This window comes from Mytilus californianus, unplaced genomic scaffold (assembly GCF_021869535.1).
Source record: "Mytilus californianus isolate M0D057914Y unplaced genomic scaffold, xbMytCali1.0.p SCAF_5, whole genome shotgun sequence".
Taxonomy (NCBI): Eukaryota; Metazoa; Mollusca; class Bivalvia; order Mytilida; family Mytilidae; genus Mytilus; species Mytilus californianus.
This window is the reverse complement of record NW_026262701.1, coordinates 74,821,784-74,846,101: the sequence shown is the minus strand read 5'-3', so window position 1 is coordinate 74,846,101 and position 24,318 is coordinate 74,821,784. Positions and strand designations below refer to the sequence as shown.

General features: G+C 33.2%; 1 protein-coding gene across 8 annotated transcripts in view; it reads right to left on the bottom strand.

Annotated features, from left to right (window-relative positions):
• Positions 1 to 24,318, bottom strand: part of LOC127701418 (uncharacterized) — a 305,234-nt gene that overhangs the window by 56,683 nt on the left and 224,233 nt on the right. For all 8 annotated transcript variants that reach the window (XM_052205280.1, XM_052205282.1, XM_052205279.1 and 5 more), the window contains 2 exons: positions 20,652 to 20,723; positions 13,395 to 13,461 (listed from right to left, as the gene is read on the bottom strand). In XM_052205280.1, the coding sequence (XP_052061240.1) occupies positions 13,395 to 13,461; positions 20,652 to 20,723 (139 nt within the window). The remainder of the gene's footprint in view (positions 1 to 13,394; positions 13,462 to 20,651; positions 20,724 to 24,318) is intronic.

Sequence of the window (24,318 nt, the reverse complement as noted above, 5' to 3'; positions counted from 1 at the left end):
CCGAACATCACTGTGGATTTTTTCTCAAGTAGACCTCAGCTACCCACCCTACCACACCATTACCGAAAAATTAATAAAAAAAATCTACGGCAATACTTTTGTCCGCAATAGGTGCAAAGGGAAGCTGGGTACCTGATGTCTTCTGGAGAAAAAATCCAGGGTGTAGGATAAAGCAAAACATTGTAATCCACATAGCCAAGTGTGTGGCTGTTGTTTTCAGGGTATGAATGGTTCTTTTCCTCGTTGAAGACCCTCCAGCTACTTTCAAGATGAAGAACAGGAATAAAAGCCCTGTTCATTGATAATTTGTATTTTTTCTATGTATTGTGTGCGATTTTGTCCCATGCACATCTCTTTATTTTCTATTTTAGGGCCTAAACACGGCTCAATGCAAGTTTAGCCCTTCAATATTAAAGGTCATATGTTACATTATTGTTTCGGATAAGAGTGAATTTGGTATACCTATTAAAACGTTTAAACCCGCTGCATTTGATTGCAACTGTTCTAAGTCAGGAACCTAATGTTCAGTAGTTGCCGTTTGTTGATGTGATTCATAAGTGTTCTCGTTTCTTGTTTATTATATAGATCATACCGCTGCATAGTTTTCCCGTTTGAATGGTTTTGCACTGGTCATTTTGAGGCCCTTTGTAGCTTGCTGTTCGGTGTGATCCAAGGCTCCGTGTTGAAGATCGTACTTTGACCTACAATGGTTTTTCTTTTACAAATTGTGACTTGGATGGAGAAATGTCTCATTGGCACTCATACCACATCTTCTTATATCTATATATGGTCCTTTTAAGTGAATTGGGAGATTGGGATTTCTAGCTTTAATCTCACCCATGTCAGCTTTTTATTTGTATTTACAGAAAAGAGAGCTAGTTTTGCATTCTCTAATATACTGTAACAGTTTAATTTTCCATGAAAAAAGGACAGTTTTTATATGTCCGGTAGCATCGTATCATATCTGGACATCGGCTGTTGTCTGCTCTTTGGTCGGGTTGTTGTCTCTTTGACATATTCCCCATTTCCATTGTCAATTTTATTATCGGTAGGCATGTAAAATTGCCAAACCATACACGACCGTTCATTAGTCATCGTAGATCTATTCCAAGTCTTAATAAGTCTACACAAAGCAGAAAAGGAACTTTTACAACAAGGAATATTACACAACTGAAGCCATAGTCATAAAGATCGATTGACTGATTGGTGTTCCTTTAACGTCGCCGCAGAACATAAAATTATTACCTGATCTTCATTCTCAACATCTTCAATCTCTATTGTTCCCAAGGAAGCAACCATTTGATTCTCTGGGGTGGGGCAGGGATTTGTACCCGAAGACCATATTTTTTTTTAACCCAGACTGAAAAACATGCCTTTATCCATGGCCACACACAAACACAATAATATTTTCAAGATTTATTAAAAAAAAAAATTTTTTACACTTTTATATTTTTATGTTGTTTTGAAATATTATTTTGACTTGAATTTATACGAATTTACTAAATATACATTTTTATACCAAGCCAAGTCCGTTTATATCTTGTTTCTCGCCTGACTATACAAAAGGCCAGGAGAGCTTTGGCCATCATTTGTCGTCTTTGATAGATATGGTTGACTGATAAGCTGTCTATATAAAGTAATGGGACAATGGCATGAAGACATCACCAAATCACCATATACAATACACAAAAAGACACCTAGAGCTTACCATATGGTCTTCAACTACCCACCAACAGGCAGTAAGCTCTGGTTGGCCTTGAACACAAATCCAAGGGCACAGCAAAATGAGAAAATATCCAATTAAAACTGGGTGACCTGGGAGGAAAACATTGGAACTTTCCTAAGAAATACAAATTTCAACCCCCTCATCCCTCAACATTTTAATAAGGAGATGTGGTATGATTGCCAATGTGACAACTATCCCCAAAGTTCAAATGAAATGGATGTAAGCAATTATATATAGGCAACCGTGCCACCTTCAACAATGAGAAAAAAAAACCAGTAGGGTATAGTCGGCTATGAAAGGCTCTGACATGAAAAATATGAAACAGTTCAGTTGAGAAAAAACGGCCTAATTCATAACACAATAAAAAGAAAAACAAATATGACAGACATCAACAAACGACAACCATTGAACTACAGGCTCCTAACTTGGGACAGGCACATGCAATATGGCGGGGTTACACATGCAAGTGAGCGCTCAATCCTCCCGTTAACCTGGGACGAGTTTTGTTACAGAACAACATAAGAAGAAACTATAAAAATCAGTTGAAAAGGGCTTAACATATCAGATCGATACAAAACAGAAAAAAAAAACATCTAACAAAAGCACAGACCGGACGTGGCAGGGTATTTATACATCCTTAACAAACAAAAAAGGACACAAAGTACAGATCTGAGAGTAATCGCAGTACTGACAGCTAGTTTAAAGCCAATAACAACTAATACAAAAATAATGTATCTAAGACTAAAATATCAATCAGTACACATCCAACATCCAATGGATTTAGGTTAAAGACGTCATTAACAGTCAGAGAAAGACATGACCTTGTGCAATGCCAAATCATAGGTATCAACAGATTGTAGTACCTTGGTGTGTATAATAATATGTAGTATAATTTTAAGTTACGGATAACAAAATTAATATTTATACCAATAAAAACAATATTCAAAGATCTATTTACAGTGTTCAATTGGTAACCTTTTAAAATAAGTTTATTTAAAGGATTGATAAGTTTACCCTGATCGTTTTTAATTTACATGCATACAATTTCTATTTATATTATTATTGATAAATACAATATTGCAGAAGTAGTGGAAATAGATCTACAAGTGAGGGAAGTTGTTTGTGACTTCAGGGAACTTTATTTGGATATGCCTGTTATGGTCTAATTGAGATTTACAAGACCTTCATTCAATTTCGGCACATTTTGTGAATGTATTTCCCATTTATAGGCATTATGTTTTTCGGTCTGTGCGTCCGTTTGTTCTTCCGTTCATCCGTCTGTTCCGCTTCAGGTTAATGTCTTTGGTCAAAGTAGTTTTTGATGAAGTTGAAGTCCAATCAACTTGAAACTCAGTACACATGTTCCATATGAATTTTTAATTTTAATGCCAAATTAGAGTTCTGACTGCAATTTACGGTCCACTGGACATAGAAAATGATAGTGCGAGTGGGGCATTCATGTACTATGGACACATTCTTGTTCAAATCCTTTATTAAAGAAGTTGGTAAATTTACTTCAGATAAAAATACTAAATTAGACGAACCAATCTAATTAAAAGATATATCTCTGATTCCGTTATACTTATATAACTTTTTTGTATGAATTTTAATAAGATTACTGGACAAACGCGTTCAATCTTCGGACTTAATTCTTAACAATTTTACCGAGCGGAGCGAATCAAAAAATAACGTCTTTCAAGCCAAATTTTATATGTATGCTATACACACAAATTTATTGTTTAAACTTGGTAATCAATTAATCTAAAATACAGTCCTAGATAATCAAATAATCACGAAATATTTGGTCTAGTAATCAAATAATCACTAAAAAAAAACGGCCAAGTAATCGCATAATCAAAAACCCCATGAGGAATCATTAAAGATGACATATTTTTGTATTAATATTGATTCACTTATAAGGTCTTTGCATCGGAAATAAACTAATTAATTCTAAAACCAGTTGTTGGCATAATACGGGTCATTTTCTTCACATTGACATAATTTACTAAACGTTTATTGAAACCTGTAATGTGAAGACGTGAATAAAAATGCGGAGTTTGTGAGACCAGGTTCAAGCAAGCAGCCACTTCGCTAGCAGCCACTTCGCTAGCAGCCAGTTTTCATATGTTTATATAAACCCAAATGTTGCATAAGATTCAAACGTACTTCAAATGTTTTTATTAATTTATAACCACTATATTATCAGTTTTTAATATGTAATTAAGCAGTCAAAGACACTATTCAATGAATTTCATAATTTCATTTCTTGTTCATTAATTATATAAATACAATAGAAATCGCTTTCAATACATCTCACAGCGTGCTGCACGCTTTACATTTCAAATAGTCAACACTTTTGAGTGTATATAGAATCGTAAATAATTATGAAATTATTTAAATGTTGACAAAATTGCACTATTGTGTGAAATAGCTTTCCATATTCTCGGCATCCTGTCAAATTGTTCATGAAAAGTAACAATTGTTCTGCATTAGAAGAACAAAAGTAGCACTCGTGCTTTAACTTTTTTTTTGCCACACAAAACTGTTTTGACAAAACTTTTTACTTCTGAAACAGTGGATTTCTCTTACTTATGATTGGACGAAAGGTTTATTTTTTGTACTCAAAGTATGGTGGGCAAGGAAATTATTTATTAGCTTTAAAAAATAATCCATGCTATACCCAAACTGGGTACCCAAATTTTGATCAAGTAGGCGCTAGGTCTCTAGCTTACGTTTGCACCTAGTGCGGAAAAAAGTATTGCCATAGAATTTTTGTTTGTAAACTTTTCGGTAAGGGTTGGGTAGGGTATCTGACCTCAACTTTGGACCTATTTTAGAAGAAAAAAAACTAAGCCGAAAAATACCCTGTGTTTTTTCTACTGTAGACCTCAGCTACTAAGCTTCCCTTTGTCTTAGTGCGGACAAAAATATTGCCTTAGATTTTTTTTTTATTAAATTTTCGGTAAGGGTGGGGTTGGTTGTCCGCGGACCCCAACTTTGGACCTACTTAAAAAAAAACTAATAGGAATAACACCCAGGATTCTTTTTCTCCAGTAGACCTCAGCTACCCAACTTCCCTTTGCACCTAGTATTGCCGTAGATTTTTTTTATTAACTTTTCGGTAATGGTGTGGTAGGGTAGGTAGCTGAGGTCCACTTGAGAAAAAATCCAGAGTGATGTTCGGCTTAGTCTTTTTTTATAATGTAATAAGCTGGCAAATTATGTCGATACCTCTGCTGGTGGACTATCAGTCCCCGAGGGTATCATCAGCTCAGTAGTCAGTACTTCGGTACTGACATGATTTATAACAAACCTTTCTAAAATTGTCCGTTTATAAATTTTGAAATTATAAAGAAACTAAGGTTTCAACTCCCTCGGGCAAAGTTGACCTTAGATGAATTTGGTTATTTGTTTAAGGTATTTTTGTCATATAGCTCTTCAACTGTTTCGGTAGTTATACATCCTCGGATTTCAAATGTTTGGCTTTGAGCGTTCCTGATGAAGGTAAATCCAGAAAAGCGCTTCAGACGCATGAACTTATTAAACGTGTTGTTTTCAATTTTTTATGAAAGCTCATGTCTTAATTGATAGGCATAGAAATAAAAAGAAAACGTATGATAACCAATAACAATCTACCGGAGACAAAATAACGTTGGTTTAGGCAACTAGTACGATGGTCTGGATACGGGGTTCTTCATTTCTGTATTCTTTGATATTCTATGCCGATTTTCTCTCTTCTTTAATCAATGTTTCAGGCCATTTTTCTCTATTCTTTATTGTTTTATACTTTTTGCCAATTATTCTGTTCTCTTTATATTTTAACACCTCATTATTCTATTTTTTTTTTTTATTTCTTGGTCCATTGTCTCTATTATTGATATTTTTTGCCCTATATTCTCCATTCACAAAACCCCCATCCACACCCAGACTCACCATATACTGAAGCTTTCAAAAATAAGCAAAACTAATACCGAGTAGGCTCCGAATGGCAAAATGATTGAATGCTAATCCCGCTTTGAATTGTGAAATTGCGGAAATTTGTTTTTCAATCAATTGATCAAGCAAAGCATATTATCGTCCTGAATGTTCGTATAATGGACCTTGGTCATGAATTCTAATCATCTGAGATCAACCTTTCTAAATTTAAAAGTAAAGATCACGCACCCTTATTGTTCAGATTGATAAAGTCTTTTGCATCCGTCGACATTATCTTCGATTTAAGATCTGATAAACACAGTGACTGTGCATGTATACCTTTACGACCGGAGTAGTTTTCTTATAAGTTTTAAAAAGTAGTAACCTCCCTTGTTAATGTGATGTTGTAATCAATCTATTTATTTGTACCATCTTTATATAATATTGTATTGTACAATTTAAATTTATGATTCGTTTAATATTTAAATATAATAATTTATTTTTTTATTAAAGATATAAACAAGGTAATTTGAAAGGCTTTGATTCATTTATCACCGTAGTTCAATTCATAAGTCAGGCGGTCTATTTTGTCTACATTATGTTGAAAGAACACCGGGGTGTTTACCTTGGCAATATTTACTATCAATGACTGTGAAACAAGAAAGGAAAACATTGTACATTATAAAACGAGAATAATTAAAATTACATTCAAAATTCATCTTTAGTGAAATCAAAAACGAAAAACGGAAACACTTTTGATTTTCATTTTGGTTTTAGAGAAATCAAAAACAAAAAATGAAAATACCTTTACGACCGGAGTAGTTTTCTTATAAGTTTTAAAAAGTAGTAACCTCCCTTGTTAATGTGATGTTGTAATCAATCTATTTATTTGTACCATCTTTATATAATATTGTATTGTACAATTTAAATTTATGATTCGTTTAATATTTAAATATAATAATTTATTTTTTTATTAAAGATATAAACAAGGTAATTTGAAAGGCTTTGATTCATTTATCACCGTAGTTCAATTCATAAGTCAGGCGGTCTATTTTGTCTACATTATGTTGAAAGAACACCGGGGTGTTTACCTTGGCAATATTTACTATCAATGACTGTGAAACAAGAAAGGAAAACATTGTACATTATAAAACGAGAATAATTAAAATTACATTCAAAATTCATCTTTAGTGAAATCAAAAACGAAAAACGGAAACACTTTTGATTTTCATTTTGGTTTTAGAGAAATCAAAAACAAAAAATGAAAACACTTTCGTTTTCCGTTTTGGTTTTAGAGAAATTAAAAACGAAAAATGAAAACACTTTTGTTTTTCGTTTTGGTTTTTGAGAAATCAAAAACGAAAAATGAAAACACTCTCGTTTTTTGTTTTTTGTTTTTGATATTTCAAAATGAAAAACGAATGGACGCAAATATACACGGACCCTACACACATTATTATTCACATAAATCAAAAATAACACAAGAAAATACATTTTTTCGGGTGGGAGGGTGGGAAACTTTACTGCACCAAAAGCGAACCTCGAATGACAATATCTTATATTCACACAACCGCCAAAAGTATAGCACGAAATATTTGAATTGACCGTATTCAAATATTATGGTCAGTTCTAACTCAATCAATGAAAAACATTTAACCTATTATATACATTCAACACGTGTATTAATTATAAACAAATACACGTGGTAATGTTTACATACCGGTGTACATAACTTTAATAAATATATTTATGTTCTAATTCATAAATTCAAGCGAATATAAATTATTTACAAAATAAACTCAACATCTTTGTATGGGACCAGCCCGCCCGACACCACACTGTGCAGCAAAGCTTCGAAAAATAAAGAAAGGGAAAAAAATACATAATAAAATTTCAATATTATTGGTAACAGAAAGTCGATCCTTCAAAGACTCTTTAACATAACCGTCTTTTGCTGTGTCACTTTTCCATCGATCATGTTTTTTTTGAACAACCTGTCTTCTACACCAGCCGCTGCAGCAGCCGATGCTCCTCCTGAACGGAGACTATGCAGTCCAAATCTTTTACTATCTAAGCCTATAATTTGCAAGCTTGAAAGTAGTATTTCTCGAGCTCTCGTGTATGACAACGGACCTGTACGTCTAAGTTAATAAGAATTATCAGACTTACAAAAATTCACAGATCTAAATATAAACTCATCGGATTTTGATGTAATACTAGCTAATTTGAGATACCGTTCTAACATAGAAACAGGACAAGTCACAAGATTAGTTCTAGAAATAACTACATCCCTCCCTTCTCTGTAAATATCAGTTTTACTGTTCGCCAAATATAAATTTGCGTGTATAGAATAAATCGTTATATCGATGCCTCTCAAATTAACTAGTTCTGAAAACCTTAAAAAAAAACCCGAATAGCTTAATAAACACATACAAACAGTTCTTAAATATTTAAGATTATTATTAAGTTGATCAAAAGTATGGACAATTTTTCGCAGAATGTCTGGTGTAATAGGATCTTTGTTAGTGATAAAATGTCCTAATTTTCTTTGTGCTCTTTCATTAACAAACGTTACTAAATCTGAGTTACAAGGATTATCAAATCCAGCCAGTTTTGTGCCCAGATAATGACGTATATAACTTCATTTATCTTGCTAGCCGATTTTGCACTCTGTGAAATGTGAATCAAATATAACGAAACTGTGTAATCAGGTGATGGTAATGGGTAATATTATGTAATTAAGTCCACTTACAGAAAGCATTAAAGGCATACTGGTACTTTTTACGAGTGTTCAGAGAACGTGAGCTCAAGCAATACTCTGGTAGTCTAGCTTTCAATGTAGATAGTTCATCCGAATAATCAGAATCTTGTATCAATCTACCAACTCAAAAAATATCTGAAAAATGTGCAATAGTGAAACAAACAATATTATAAAATGTCAAAAAATAAAAACTTATACAAATGAACCTTGCCACTGTAAAAAGAACAAGACCGTGTTCAATATTCATTTGACCGTGCCAGCTACAATGATATATACATAAGGGCTATGTTGAATGCAACCATGCTTTTTACAATGTATATTTACACTAGGGCCTTATCAACAACGACCATGCCTGCTACAATACACATTCGTGTACTAGGGTCTCGTCACTTTAACCTCGCCAGCTACAATACACATTCGATTACTAGGGCCTCATCACTTTAACCTCGCCAGCTACAATACTCATTCGTGTACTAGGGCCTCAATGTAACTTTAACCTCGCCAGCTACAATACACATTAGTGCACTAGGGCCTTGTCATCCTTGTCGAATCTAATTTTACTGCCAATACTGGAGCAATAAAAGGCTCAGTGCCAAAAATGGATTTTTTATTTGAACTACTGACAAAAATACCGCTTGTATTTTCAAATTCAATAAAATCAGATATGTAATCTCTGTAATTCAAATTTTTATCAACAATGAATGGCCAATAGGTCGCAGATATCCATTTCGGTACAATTTAAGTACTTTTAGCTTTACAAGCAATGAAATGTTTTATAGCTCTCAATACTTAGTAAATAGGTGGTACAATCCAATTGTTTTCACTAGACCAATTCTGAGTATAACAGCCTGCAGCTTCTGTATTTACATTCCAGAATAAGGAGTTGAATCTTTCTAATTTTGCGTTACGAGAAGTAGCAAGATGATCCACTGTATATGGACCACAAAGGTCGTTTATAAAAGTATAGAACAATTCTGAAACACCCCATTCTTCATAATCAATGATTTTACTGATATAATAAGCTTGAAAATTTTCGCCTCTAGGAATCCATTGTATGTTTATTGAGATTCCCTTTGGTAAACAAATAGAAAAAATTGAAATTTCTATATTTTGCAGTTTTTCTTTCAGACTTCCTGATTGAACAATTCTGACACAATTTTGATTATCAGTAAGCCATTTATAGATTTTCCAGCAAAATGCATGTTGATAAGACATCAACGCCAATTCGATGGCCTTCAGTTCCCTCCACGTGGAACTCTCTAACATTTCAGCGAATTTCCACACAAAGTGAAACATTTTACTTTCCAACTCTACTGTACATGCACCGGCAGCTATGCTACTAGCATCAGAATATATCATAACATGCGACTGACTATATTGATTTAATGTTTTAAAATTGACATTTGTAATGTTATCAAGCCAGAACTTTAAATCTGATATTACAAAACTTTTACTTTCTTAAACTAAATAACTATCCCATGACATTCTACTTTCAATAGACATATAACAATATCTAGTCATTATTCTAGAAATATTTCCGATCACTGGAGACATACTTATAATTCTCCCTGTTACCTGGGCTAAATTTTTGGCAGAACTATATGGAATTTCTCAGGAAACATTATGAATTGATTGTAATAATTCGTCAATTATCCTTTGAGGAATGCATAAAGTGAAATAACAAGAATCCCAAATAAGACCGAATCACTGCAACTTCTGTATTGGAGCAAACACTGATTTTTCTTCGTTTAGAAAAAAACCTGCATTCAAAAGTGATTGTTTCACGAATTCAGCATCTTTGATACATTCATTATTGTCGTTATTCATACCAAATCCGTCATCAAGATATAAAACTATTTTTATACCATTTTTTCTCCAATACTTGACCAATGGTCTGAGACACTTGGTAAATATGTAAGGACCCGTGGAAAGACCAAATGCTAAAACAGTGAAACAATAGAATTTATCTTCCCACGAAAATCCCAAATAAGTGTGCTGCTGTGGACATATATCCAAATGAAAATAACCTACAGATAATCATTTTTATGAAAGTATTGCACAGCTATTTTCCAATCTTCAAATTTAATCTTTTCTTTTTTCACCGATAAATTCAAAGTGCTCAAATCTAAAATTAGACGCCTTTTCCCAGACTTTTGGGTAGCTACACTAAGCGGATGGACAATGTAAGGTTGAAATGAGACCTCAATAACGTAACCTGAAAGAACAAGCTCATTTACAGATTTGCTAACACATTCATTATTCTGAAGAGCAGAATTTATTATTTTTCATATACATGCTCGAAGGATTATCAATAAATGGAATAAGATATCCATTTTTCAATGTGTCTAAAATAAAAGAATTAACACCAATATGCTCCCAGTACTGAATACTTTTTGCTAACCTTCCATTTACACCAGATAAAATACCCGTGTTAGATTTGAAATTTTCAAAAAATCTTAAAAGGCTAAGCAAATTCTCAATATCGTGATTTAAACAATAATCACTATCAACATGTATCAAAACCAGAAAATAAATTTAAATACTTATCATTAACTAACTGTTCGTTGTTACTTGTTCTGTGGTATATTGCTGATGTTGAACTGGCTGCGTTTGAGTAGTGGACAGTTCTTCCTCCAGTGACCAAATTGTTTACAGGCATGGCACATATCATGTTGGGGCGGCGGGTTCTGACGCTGGTACTGATTGACATAATAAGGATAAGTAGCAGTTTCAACAGGAGCTGGTCTAGAAGTTGTCTTGTAAGGATGTGGACCAAGGGATTTATCTTTAACCGTACGCATGGCTCTGGACTCCGCCTGACGGATTTTCTTTTCATCTTCGGAATCCGAAGCGATGACATTTGCTTTGTATTCTCTGACAGTAGCCCAACCACCGCCTGAAGTATCTGCTTTGCGTAAAAGTTTGTTTCTACCCTTAACCTTGTCTATGAGTTCTATGATACTACGTGATACCTTCGTCTCGGAACAGGGAACAAAGCTATAAACCTTGTTTAGCTCGGTAATAACTTCCTCGTTAATCTTGTAATGGATTTTATTGCCCTCGTGCTTAAATTTTAGCGATACTTCTTCTTTTAACTTTTTCGAAATAACGTCCTGTTCACGGAACAAATCTGATTTGAGATCAACTAGTTTATTGTCAAAATACACTTTAAAAAGTTCAAAGTTGTCGGCCAAATCACGGCGCTCTTCTACTATATGGTTGCGACTTTGTGAATTGCCAGTTGAAATGTGTGAATGTTCAGTCTCACCTTCAGACATTGGACTTCCTTTTCTAATCTCTGACATACTCAGGTTAAGCACTAGCTTACAACTTTACTGCACCAAAAGCGAACCTCGAATGACAATATCTTATATTCACACAACCGCCAAAAGTATAGCACGAAATATTTGAATTGACCTTATTCAAATATTATGGTCAGTTCTAACTCAACCAATGAAAAACATTTAACCTATTATATACATTCAACACGTGTATTAATTATAATCAAATACACGTGGTAATGTTTACATACATAACTTTAATAAATACATTTACGGTCATGTTGACTTATTTGTTTATCTTACTTTGACCGCATGTTTTTCATTTAATGTTTCTCTCTACAAGTATTTATTAAAATTTCTGCTAAAATGTCTTTCAAATTTAATAAAGGGTTAATTCACGAGTTTGAACATTTGACATATCTGTACATCTTACTTTGCTGAATTTTAACATTTTAAAGTTAGAACATGAAACCGTGAAATGTCTTAAAAATGAACATTTCAGGGGCAATAACTCTAGAATAGGTAATCACATTCGTCTGAATATTACATGACAGATATATCTTTACTTGACATTAAATTTTCATTTATCTAAAACTGCTTTCTGTTTTTGATAAATGAAAAACGGCATTTTACCCCGATGATCTATTTTTAGCAACAGCACTCATGATTAGTGAGAGCTGAAATAAACGGATACAATTCAATACCAGACAACGTAATAAATATTCAGATCAAGTTTAAAGTATTTGGACAAGTAGTTTTTTTTCAAGGGGAGACAAGATTATGATGACAGACGACGGATACCAAGTGATGGCCCTTTGTGTCAGGTGAGCTAAAAAGCAAATTCCTGATTCATACTACAACAATCAAGAAAAAATATGGCAGAAAGGAACTAACGATAATCTCTGGACTATAGAGTCCAGGCTCGAGACAGGCATAAAAAGAAAGGCAACAGTAGTATACCGCTGTTCAAAAGTCATAAATCGATTGAGAGAAAACAAATCCGGGTTACAAACTAAAACCGAGGGAAACACATCAACTATAAGAGGAAAACAAAGGAACATAACGTGGTTAGGCTGAACATGTCTGTGAGCACACAACCCTGTCCCTTATCTGGAACAGTGTAGTAACACACAAGTACTCCGTACAAAGGACATAAGATTTGTTATGGAGACACAAAATATTGTATCGGAGTGAGATATGTATACTAAGCATAGAAATGCAGCTAGAAGAGATATCAGCTGTAATTGATATTAATATATATATATATATTTTTATCCTAAGAAATCAGTACAAAGGATATATAAATATACATTCATGTACTTCACGCAGATTTTGTACATGTATAAGCAGTGAATCGATAGATTTATTAATTTCTAGATATCACAAGATTAAAAATCTTCGATACATGTAAGATCTAATACCTTTTTCATGAATAACAAACTACATGGAAAGATTTTGTGAAATTTAAATGTGTTTGTCAATAAGGGATATTTGTTTTGATGGGAAATATTTGATAGTCTCTGTTTAATTCATTTACAACTTTTCATGTTTCGCAATGAATTGGAGCTGTGAATAGCTTATAGACATGTCCCCATTTCCATTCTCAATTGTATGTGTAGATGTTGAACTGTTACTGTGTTTGTATGTTGTGAGGCAGTTTCCTCATTGAAGAACACCCAAGATCTACATTTATCTATATTTAAAGTCCAACCTCTAACTGCTGGTCTTGCATATTTCTGCTGAGATGTTCCTGGTGTTACTTCTTTTGGCATGAAAGTCTACAGAACAGAAAGACCAAAAACCATGTTAGTATATTTCATTCAATATTTATAAAATTATAAGTTAATATACTGTCTTGCCAAAAAAGATGCCCAAAAACATGTATTAAATATACTATGAAATAACACAAAATACGATTATGGTGAGTACAGTGAAGTAAACGAAACTAGTAGGGTCAAATACAATTCAAACTAGAGAGGTGATATAGAAATCACAGATACCATAATCCGAAACTACTGCAATATCGTTATTTTGCTTTTTTTAGCCGCATACTTTAAAATTTTACAGCATGTTGCAACATTATTGCCATAGTTCAAAGGCAGTGTATATGTTTAAACTTTCCTGTATAACTTCAAATTTTGTTTGGTGTCGCTAAGTACAATTCTATATTAATGATGAAAATAGTTTACATATAGTGCAGTGATAAACATGAAAACAGACCGTATCTGAATGTTGTATTCTTTTTTATTTCAATTTGAGTCAGGAGCTGACCTGAATCATTATGTAAAGACAAACAAAGAGAAAGTTTTAATATCCATTATGAACGGAGTGAAAAAGTAAATTATAATGATTAATGGGGATAAACTAGATTGCAATTTGCAACACAATATTATTGTGTCGAATTTTCCTTCATTAGTCTAAATTGGAAGTTACAAAAAATAGAAGTTCACTAACCCTTGTTCAATGTTCCCATTTTTTTTATTCGGTGTCAGTCGTTCTCGTAGAAACTCCGAAACAAATACAGATTGAAATCAATAGATTGAAAATGGGTTTATACTGCAAACATATCGTTTAAATTATTCAACATTTCATTTTATATTATTTCATGCTTTGACAAATAGTTAAGGAACGAAGAACCAAGCAAGGAAAAAGAGGGAGGGGGTTGGTCAAGGCAGGAAATATTGTGAATTAGAGTTAAAATGATATATCAGTGCAAGTATTTTTTACCAGTAAAGGCAAAATAAGATGTATATTTTTATTTGTTTATTTAATCTTGGTTGATATACTGCTATTGAAAACTAAATAAAAAGGTAAGGGTTAATCACAAGTCTGGAACCTCATCAATAGCCGTCGTATGGCATATCTTTAAGTTTTCTGCTATTTAAGAATCTGAGTGTAGATTGAAGATTGTTTTGTTTGTTCTGTTTTATTTGCAGATTTACCTATGGATTGGTCGTTCATTTGTTCTTATACCGCATAATATAATTGGCGTTGAATGAACAGAAAACAATCAATCAATCATTCATTATTCCCTGCAAGGTTAGAATAATCTTTATGTGCCCTGTAATTATCTTTTTGTTTGCTTTCTATCTATATTTGTAGATTTTTTGGTCCGAAATAGTTTGTAGTATGTTTTGATCTATATACAGATGTATAGTAGTTTCTGGCGCAAATGTGCCTATTTGATGGGAACAATGAACATAACACAACGTAAGAATTGTATATCGAGTGAGAATATGTATCGTAGGAACAAGAAATGCTATTTTCTGCTGTTTTCTTACTGTTTGTGTTGTAATGAGTTTAAAGAGTTTTCACATCAAAGAAAATCCAGGATTTTTAAAATGACAGGGGCTAGGCAATGTAAGATGTGAGACATATAAAAAGTATTTGCATTAACCATTTATTTAGCTTCGTAAAGGGGTAGTGGGGACTCTAAACTGTTTTTACTCATTTTCATGCTTCCTCAACTATGTAAACATGTACATTTCATTTTCAGCATACAACTAAGTACTGGCATAATGTCAATTGGAATTTTTTGCTCACGCTTTTATCAGTGGGGACATACATATACCCCATCGCATTCGACTAAAAGTGTATCATCAGCACAGTTGCAAAATATATATAATCAATAAATAAACGTGCACTTAGCAGAAGGGCAAAAATGTGGAAGCCTCTTTAACTTGTATGTACTTAGGCTACATGTAGTACTATTTACGACGTCTTTTCTCAATATTATTTATGGGAGGAACACAATTGCTGAACTACTTTTATTTTATTATTTATGTATTTTAAGAAACGCACTGAATGTCTACTACATGATTAAATGTATATGCGAATAAGGTCATGATAAGGGAAATGTGATATTGAAGAAAAACATAGAAAGGATTTGTTTAATTCTGTTTTATAATTACATAGTTTTGTCCGTATCAACATATGAAAAATCAAAATCATGATAACAGCAATGTGAAATGTGGTGTATTTGAAATTGATATTGCGAAACTTGTTTAAAATTTAAGTAAATGAATGGTAAAATGAAAGCAATAAACTGAGGTACTGAGTACTGGATTTAAAGAATCATTTTATACCTCAGAGGGAAAAGCGAACCTGATAAAACTTTTAAATAGCAACTGGTGTAATCATATTGTATCTAAGCTTTTATATTCACATAGAAGTTATCCACCAAATTATAATTGATAATTGATTGTGTTCCTAACGTATTTGTTTGTCACGAATAATCATAATTTGTAGACAATAAATAAAGACAGAAATTCTATAAGACTATGCAAAGAGGATACCAATGTTCCCCAACCCAACGATAAAATTGACAGCTGGAGCATATTAAATCCCACATTATATATACTTTATAACATGGTACTTCTTATAGTTGGTTATACTTCAAAAATTGATAAACGAGATTTCTACTGATGGTATTTTTTGTATATGAAAGTTAATGCATATACCCTTAAATTATCAGCCTTCAAATAAGACGTCATATTGTTTTGGACTTTTGAAACATTTTTTCCACTGTGTTGTTGTAAAAAAAATACGATTTCCTTCTATTGTTAACTTCAGCGACTGTTTTCTAAAACGTGTTCCAAAGGCTGCAAATACTGACTTCGGTAGTTTAAGCAGTGAAAACGTACACATAAACCAGCTTTTTTGTTTTTGTTTTTTTGTCATCAAAAGGTACGTCCGCATTTGTGGATCAACAAATCATTTACTATAAACTTTAAACCGTTATTCCTTACTCGTTGGTTGAAGTATAAATTTAGTCAACAATTTGTTCTCAATAGTCAAATCGAAAGAATGACCACATATTTTATGATGACACATGAACGTAGCGTTAGGTGGATATTGTAATTTCATCGAATCGAAATCAGACAAAACAAGAACCTTTCTAATAAGATTGACAGGAATATTGCAAATGTTGACAGGTATATGGTCAATAGTATACATTCGTGTTAGGTCTTTTAGGTACAAATAGAACAGGACTTTATTTCCGAGATTATGTCTATACGTATTCCTGTAATAAGGAAACAGGTTTTTCCTGAATACGTATCAAAACTGCAGGTGCTTATTGTAAAGAAGATATATTTTTTATAAAAATCATATATTCATCGTCTGATAATTTGTAATCCAGATATTTAGTTTGTATTTACATTGTATCATAGGTCAAATTTATTTGTTCAGTGTATGTTCACTGGTGTTAATATGTCCTTTGATTGAGTTAAGCCATTTCAGTTGATATTTTATAGTGTGTCTTTCTATGTTGTGATGTTACACTGTTGTTTCAGAAAAAGGGTAAAGGTTTGGTACCATTGGAACGTTTGAACCCGCTGCAATTGTTTGCACCTGTCCTGGGTCAGGAGTCTGATGTTCAGTGCTTGTCGTTTGTTGATATGGTTCATGGGTGTTTCTCGTTTCTCGTTTTTTATATAGATTAGACCGTTGGTTTTCCCGTTTGAATGGTTTTACACTTGTAATTTTTGGGTCCCTTTATAGCTGTTCGGTGTGAGCCAAGGCTACGTGTTGAAGACAGTACTTTGACCATTAACGGTTTACTTTTATAAATTTTGACTTGGATGGAGAGTTGTCTCATTGGCACTCATACCACATCTTCTTATATCTATAACGAATACTATCACGCGACAAAACGGGATTTTTAGAATTATCTACGTGCTATAATAAAATGATGAGCTTCAGAAATGTATCACATTCCTAATAAATGCAGAATGAGGTGGTTTTGAAAGTCTCAAAATGTTGGACCTTTGTATGCAAGAGTATTTTAATCCCAAAAAAGTCCGAAAATTCTATATCCGAGACGGTGACATTTACTCCTAGCGGAGATCGTAAAAGTGATGCCTGCCACTGGAATGTGCTAAACTGATGTTTTGCTATTTACTTTCTTAAATATATTCTCTTCTACGGTTAAAAGGAATGTTGGCACATAGATGATATGAATTCATGTGAACACTTAGTATTCTGTGCCATTTTGATAATAACGTGTGTGTAGTCTTTTCATTACGTCGTGTAACTTGATTCCTTCTTTCTGTCGAACATTTAAGTTTTCCTATTATAATGCACCAAGTGACATGTTGGGTCGGTTTGAGCCTTTATATGTCTCCTACTTCTTTATAAACAACGAGTCTTTTTTTATGTCTGTATGTTGCCCTCTTGGTGTCTTTTTTGGTTATTTTTGCGGTTGCGTTGCTGCATCATTGACGTTTAGTCAATATTAGGCGCAGTGCCTCAAAATGTTAAATTGATAGCCGAACAGTTGAAGTGATGAGTATCAATATTTATCTAACCTTCTATTCACTTTTGGAAATATAAAAAACGAACACTTCGGAACCGTGCATATCTAATATTAGGTCAGCATGCGTGTTTTATTTGACATACACAGTCAATAGTAGAGTTACGTTCATTTTAAAAAAAATCAAAACGGTGGTGTTTTCAAATTAACATACATTGTAAAAAATACAAAGTAATAATGTTTCATGCTTCATCACTAAATAATTCAAAATTTGGTGACTATGTTGACATCTATCCCATCAAACTTGAGATAAAGGATACAACAGTTAAGTATGGCTTATATCTTAACTTACATCTGGAAATTGACAATGAGGGTCGATTGAAAACAAAACTTAACGGCAAAAGAGTTGATTTCAGCTTCCCAATTGTGAACTTTCCATTTCTATGTAGCAACATTCCAGCAGAGCCTGCATACGGAGTATATACATTTTGTATCTCCCAGTTGATCAGAATACACATTATAGTTAATTGTTTTTATAACATCATAATATACATGTAGATGAGAAAATTAATATTCTCAGAATATCTCGCAATTTGAAAAAAATGTTTTCTAATCAGAACGTAGTGGTTATACAAGACTTACAAAATGAACTAAAACTGAATGAATATTGACTGATCTAGAAATAACAAACGTTGAGTGCAAATTACACGATTAAGAATTAATGAACGTTGATCGCACGTTGAATGTAAAACACACGGAATGATGAACAATGAGCGAACACACGTTGAATTTACGATGAATGAACAGAACATGCACGCAGAACGGACGATGAATGATGAATGCACGAAAAATAGGTCAAATTGAATTTTAGAAGATCTGTATCTCCCAGTTGATACGGGATTCCAGGGATTGTATTTCCAATCATGATTTCCTTGATAGAGGTTTGCTGCTCACAAGGAAGCTATTAAACCAAGAGTTCTAAATGGTGAAGTAAAAATCACCCCTTCGTAAATTTTACGGACGCCATCACGAGTTGGTTGACCGTTATGGAATATCCGTTTCACAGATTCTATCAGATATGTTCCAAATGTCGTAAATACGATCCCGCCCCCTTTCCACGAATGAAACCTACCGAATTAGACTTATTACCGGGTTTGAACTAACATGAGAAACACGACGGGTGCCACATGTGGAGCAGGATCTGCTTACCCTTCTGGATCACCTGAGATCACCCGAAGTTTTGGTGAGGTTTGTGTTGCCCAGTCGTTTGTTTTCTATGTTGTGTTTTGTGTACTATTGTTTGTGTGTTTGTCGTTTTCTTTTTATCCATGGTGTTGTCAGTTTATGTTCGACTTATGAGTTTGAATGTCCCTTTGGTATCTTTCGCCTCTTTTTTGAGGCAAAAAACAGTTCTTAAAGACGCTGAATTTCTCGTGTAAATAATTGAATGTTCTGTTTAGTGTTGTGTTACCATTGTGATATCATGGTTTACAACTACGTCTAAATTCCCCATATTGAAAAAAGATAGTCAGTAAGATAAATTAGTTACACAATGTTACTATAATTTATAACGATATATACGGGTTAAATAAATTCCATTTGGGCGAGAGCTTCGCTGGCTTTCGCACGTATATACCAAATAAATTTACTAACAACTGGTGTAACTAATATTATCTTACCTCGACTACATTTTTTGGAATGTAATTAGTTAAAAGCGAACACATGGAAACCGTGTATATTAAATATTAGGTCAGTGGACGTGTTTTTTTTTTAAATACACGGTTAGTAGTAGTTTGTATTAGAGTTACTTTCCTTTATAAAAAAAACAATTTAACATAAACTGTTAACATACATATTTATAATATTTCAAGATTTAAGACAAAACATGTATTAGCAAACTTAGAGAGACTGACTTTCATTCATAGTGATCACTGTAACATGTTACAATTGAAACGTATTTATAATTTATTTTAACTACGTCTTAATTTTTACTTTAGGTGGTCGGTCAGATAAATTCGTTACACAGTGTGAAAGTGACCTGATATTATATATACGCTATACGAAGCGACGTCACCGCAAATTAAACGTTTTTCATCTGAATTAATATAATCGTTATCCATTAAAATCATATATCAATTAAAAAACAATATGTGGACTTGTAGACTAGAAAAGGTTGCTAAATTCATGTAAAAGTGTCTGCTGATTTTTGTAATAGTCCATGCATATATACAATTTTCAACATTTGGTATCTCAAAAGCTAAAACGGTTACCCCTTTTTAAAGAAATGTTTTCCGGTGTAATTGTGAAGACGCTATTCAAATGTGAAATTAAACAAACCTGTGGAGTAGTTTATTACATACTCTTTATATATGTATGTCTTGTTTTCTCGTGTTCATTGATCCCCAATTGCATTTCTTCCAAAATAAAGACTAGCACTGTAATCCTTCATATTTATTGCACATCATTAACTTTTTCCTCATGTATATTTTGTGTATATTGATTCAATGTCATATTTGTTTTACTGTACCTTACTATACATGTTGATGGTATTAAGATTATACAGATAAAAGATTCTGCCACAAGATTCGATATTTTTTCTTTTATTTTCGTCCCATGACTCAATGAAAATAATTTCAAAACAACATGTCCATCTACCATATAACATGTTATTTTATTGTTGATGAACTATTTTATATGATTAAAATAAATATGTACCTGCAAGTATTCTACCACATCTTCACACTCATCATCAGAGTCTTCTGCTGCAAGGTCATATGGGGTCTTACCCTGAATTAGAGAACAATATAAATTTTATGAAACATTAACCTCTATGAAAATAAAAATCATATTTTATAACCTTTCTCCTGCGGCTGGATTATACACGAATTCTCTGAATTAACAGACAATTCATTATGATATTTTTTTAATGAAAAATTATCAGCTTCACAACACAAGTCTTACCATATTTTAACCTTTAAATTGCTGTTCGGTCATACAATGTATGAAGTCGGAAAAAGACAAATCAGTTCTTATCGTATGTATGCCATTATATATTTATAATGCCTATTTATATTGATAAGCCGATTTATATTAATAAAGTTTATCTATATCTATAATATAAAAATAAGGAGATGTGGTATATGATAGCCACTGAGACAAGTATCCACCAAAGTTCAAATGAAGTAGATGTAAGCAATTAAAGGCAACCGTACGACCTTCAACAATGTGAATATAACCCATACCGTATAGTCGGCTATAAAAGGCCCCGACATGAAAAATATGAAATGTTTGTTTTATCTATAAAGCCTTTTTATATTCATAATGCCTATTTGTATTTACAATAAATATTTATATTTATAATGCCTGATTTGTTTATATGAATAATGCCAATCTAACAATATATCCCACCCCAACGTGGTCCTGCTCATGAGAGATAATACGGGGTCTCACCTTGAATTACAGACAATATAATATAACATTTTGATGAAGCATATATCTTTAAAAAGATAATAATCATATTTTATAAACTATTTTCTACTGCTGTATTTTACAGGATATCCCTGAATTAACAAACAAGTCTTTATGATATTGATTCTTGAAAAAGGATAAGATTCATAACAGAAATTCTTCTATATAATTATAAACCTTGAAATTGTTGTTCGGTCATATGAAATATATGCCTATTTATATTTATAATGCATATTCGTATTGATAATGCCTATATATATTTATGACTATTTATATCTATAATGCCTGCTAATATCTATAATGCCTGCTAATATCTATAATGCCAATCTATATTCATAGTTACTAAGTATATTTGCAATGCCTATTTATATTTGTAATGCCGGTTTATATTTACAATGCATGCGGGTGTTTATATATATGAACCCAATCTAAGTATATATGTAGGACTCTGAACCGTAATGGTATTCTGAACCGCCATGGTCACGCTGAGGTGAGATGATTTGACGCTGAAGTGCGTTTTTGATCACGCTGAAGTGAATGGTCGCATTGTGATGTTATCTTGTTGATAGCTACGACGTTCGAAGTGCGATGGAGATAACGTTGAAGTGCGATGGTCTACACAAACTACATTTTCCATGCTTTTCATGTCGATGTAGAAGTCAATTTGTATGTAAGAAGAAGTTTTCCAGGTTTTTAATTTAATAAGGGGCTTATAAACTTTAATTACTACGAGAAACGGTGAGGATTGTGGAAAGGGGAAAGTTTGCCTTCTTAACAAAAGGTTCCTTTTACGTACGAAGGAGCATGGCATTCTCTAAATACATACGGGTCCGCAGACAGACTCTCCGTATTATTATATTACGGTAAACGAGGAAACCATGAGAGGAACAAAGTAAAGATAAAATGTTAACGTAAAATTATGTCCACATGCAGAAAATCAAAGAGGACGATCTCTCATTTAGTATGCAACTGGAATTAAGGACAGACATAGTCAATAATGAATGTAAATATATACACTAACTATTAAAAAATCTGCTTCTCATAATAACTGCACATGTGTAGATATTAAACTAGCCATCACGCGTCAAATAGATCATTGCACATCAGCGAACGAACTATCGCACTTCGGCATAGCCCATCGCACTTCAGCGTCCCGATCGCACCTCCGAGTCCTGCATATATATCCAACCCTCTGCTGAAGCATTACGATGAAATAGAGATAATTCAGAATTCATTTAATAAACCACTATTCTACCTCTCTCTTTATTACTGTACTGTGTATATTCGTGTGATGCATCTGCCGACACAATAACAATTGAAAGAGACAGAAGAGATAATATCAATGTACAAAATGTACATCTTCTAAGAATTAATGTCAAATCTACAGGCTACCTCTGATATCAAGTCTAAGAGTGCACACGCAGAAATGTCTCGCCTGCTTTACTTGTCGTGATTACATTTATGTTGCATGTCTTTTAAAATAAGAATGGTTTACTACTGTAACAATGATTTATGAAACAGGTAAATGAGATCAAGGTCAGATGACGGTTATGTTCCCCTAACAATCATACCATACATCAAATAGAGTTAACATTTTGCTTATAATTTCTGAGAAAAAGACATAACTATAAAACAAAACATTGACCAATGCACCATTTTAATGGGGTCAAGGTCAGATGAACACTGTCAGACATAATTGTACACCTTCCACTCATCCAATGCACCAGGTATAGTTTAACCATTCCTTATATATCGAATAAACGGACTAAACCTCGAAAATATTTACATCGACCAATAATGCATGAAAGTAAAGTCAAGGTAAGATCAAACATGATACACATACTTGTACAGTTGCAATAATTCAATACATCAATTATAGTTGACATATTGCTTAAAGTATCTGTGAAACAGACCCAACCACAAAAACTCAATATTGACTAATGAACCATGAACACGAGGAAATTATCAGTTGAAACCTGCCAGTTGTTTGTGGACACTCCACAATTATGCATGACAAGATCAAATTTGCTGAACATATATATATATATATATATATATATATATATATATATATATATATATATATATATATATAAATCCCTAAAAAGTGAACAAAACAACATTTTATTAAAAAAAGAAAACATTAAATGTACATGTAAGTATCTATAAATATTTGGATAACAGATATCCTTCATCAGAATGATTATGATGTAAAATGAATAATATCAATCTTTTCTGATTTAACTATAACAATCTTTAAATTTATACAATTAAAATCGAACAACGCTTGTACAATTGAAAAATGACGTATGCTATGCCCCCTTCAAACTAGAACACGATCGCACCATGCTCACCGCGATCTAAAATAAATTCAGATCGTTGTGAGGTCGCGGTATGAGCGGCATGAAAATGTAAATTTTCGTTGTTTTCACGATGCTACTACGTCCTCATTACGCTTCTACAACGATCCCGCTACGATTATACCACGTTCTCTTTATGCTTATTCTGCGACCTCACTACGATTATCACGATCTTACTAAGCTCATCACGTTCTCACTACGACCATACCACGATTTATCCGATTGCAACACGATCTTACCACGCTTCTACTGCGATTTAAGCACGCTCTTACCACGATCGTACCACGTTCATATCCCGATCTTACTACGCTCTCAGCAATAACGTCAACATCGTGTTCCATATAAATACTGTTCCATTCCTTCTATTTCTCGTTAATACTTAGATTTCTCGGAAACAACACAGTCATGCCACCAAAATCTACCATAACTCGTGGGCGTGGTGGTAGGAGTAGAGGTAGAGGCAGAGGGGCCTCTGATACGAATCCTGATCCAGTAGAGATGTCGGAATGACCAATCCAACCTGAATCATAACCTATTGCTGGTCCATCAAGATC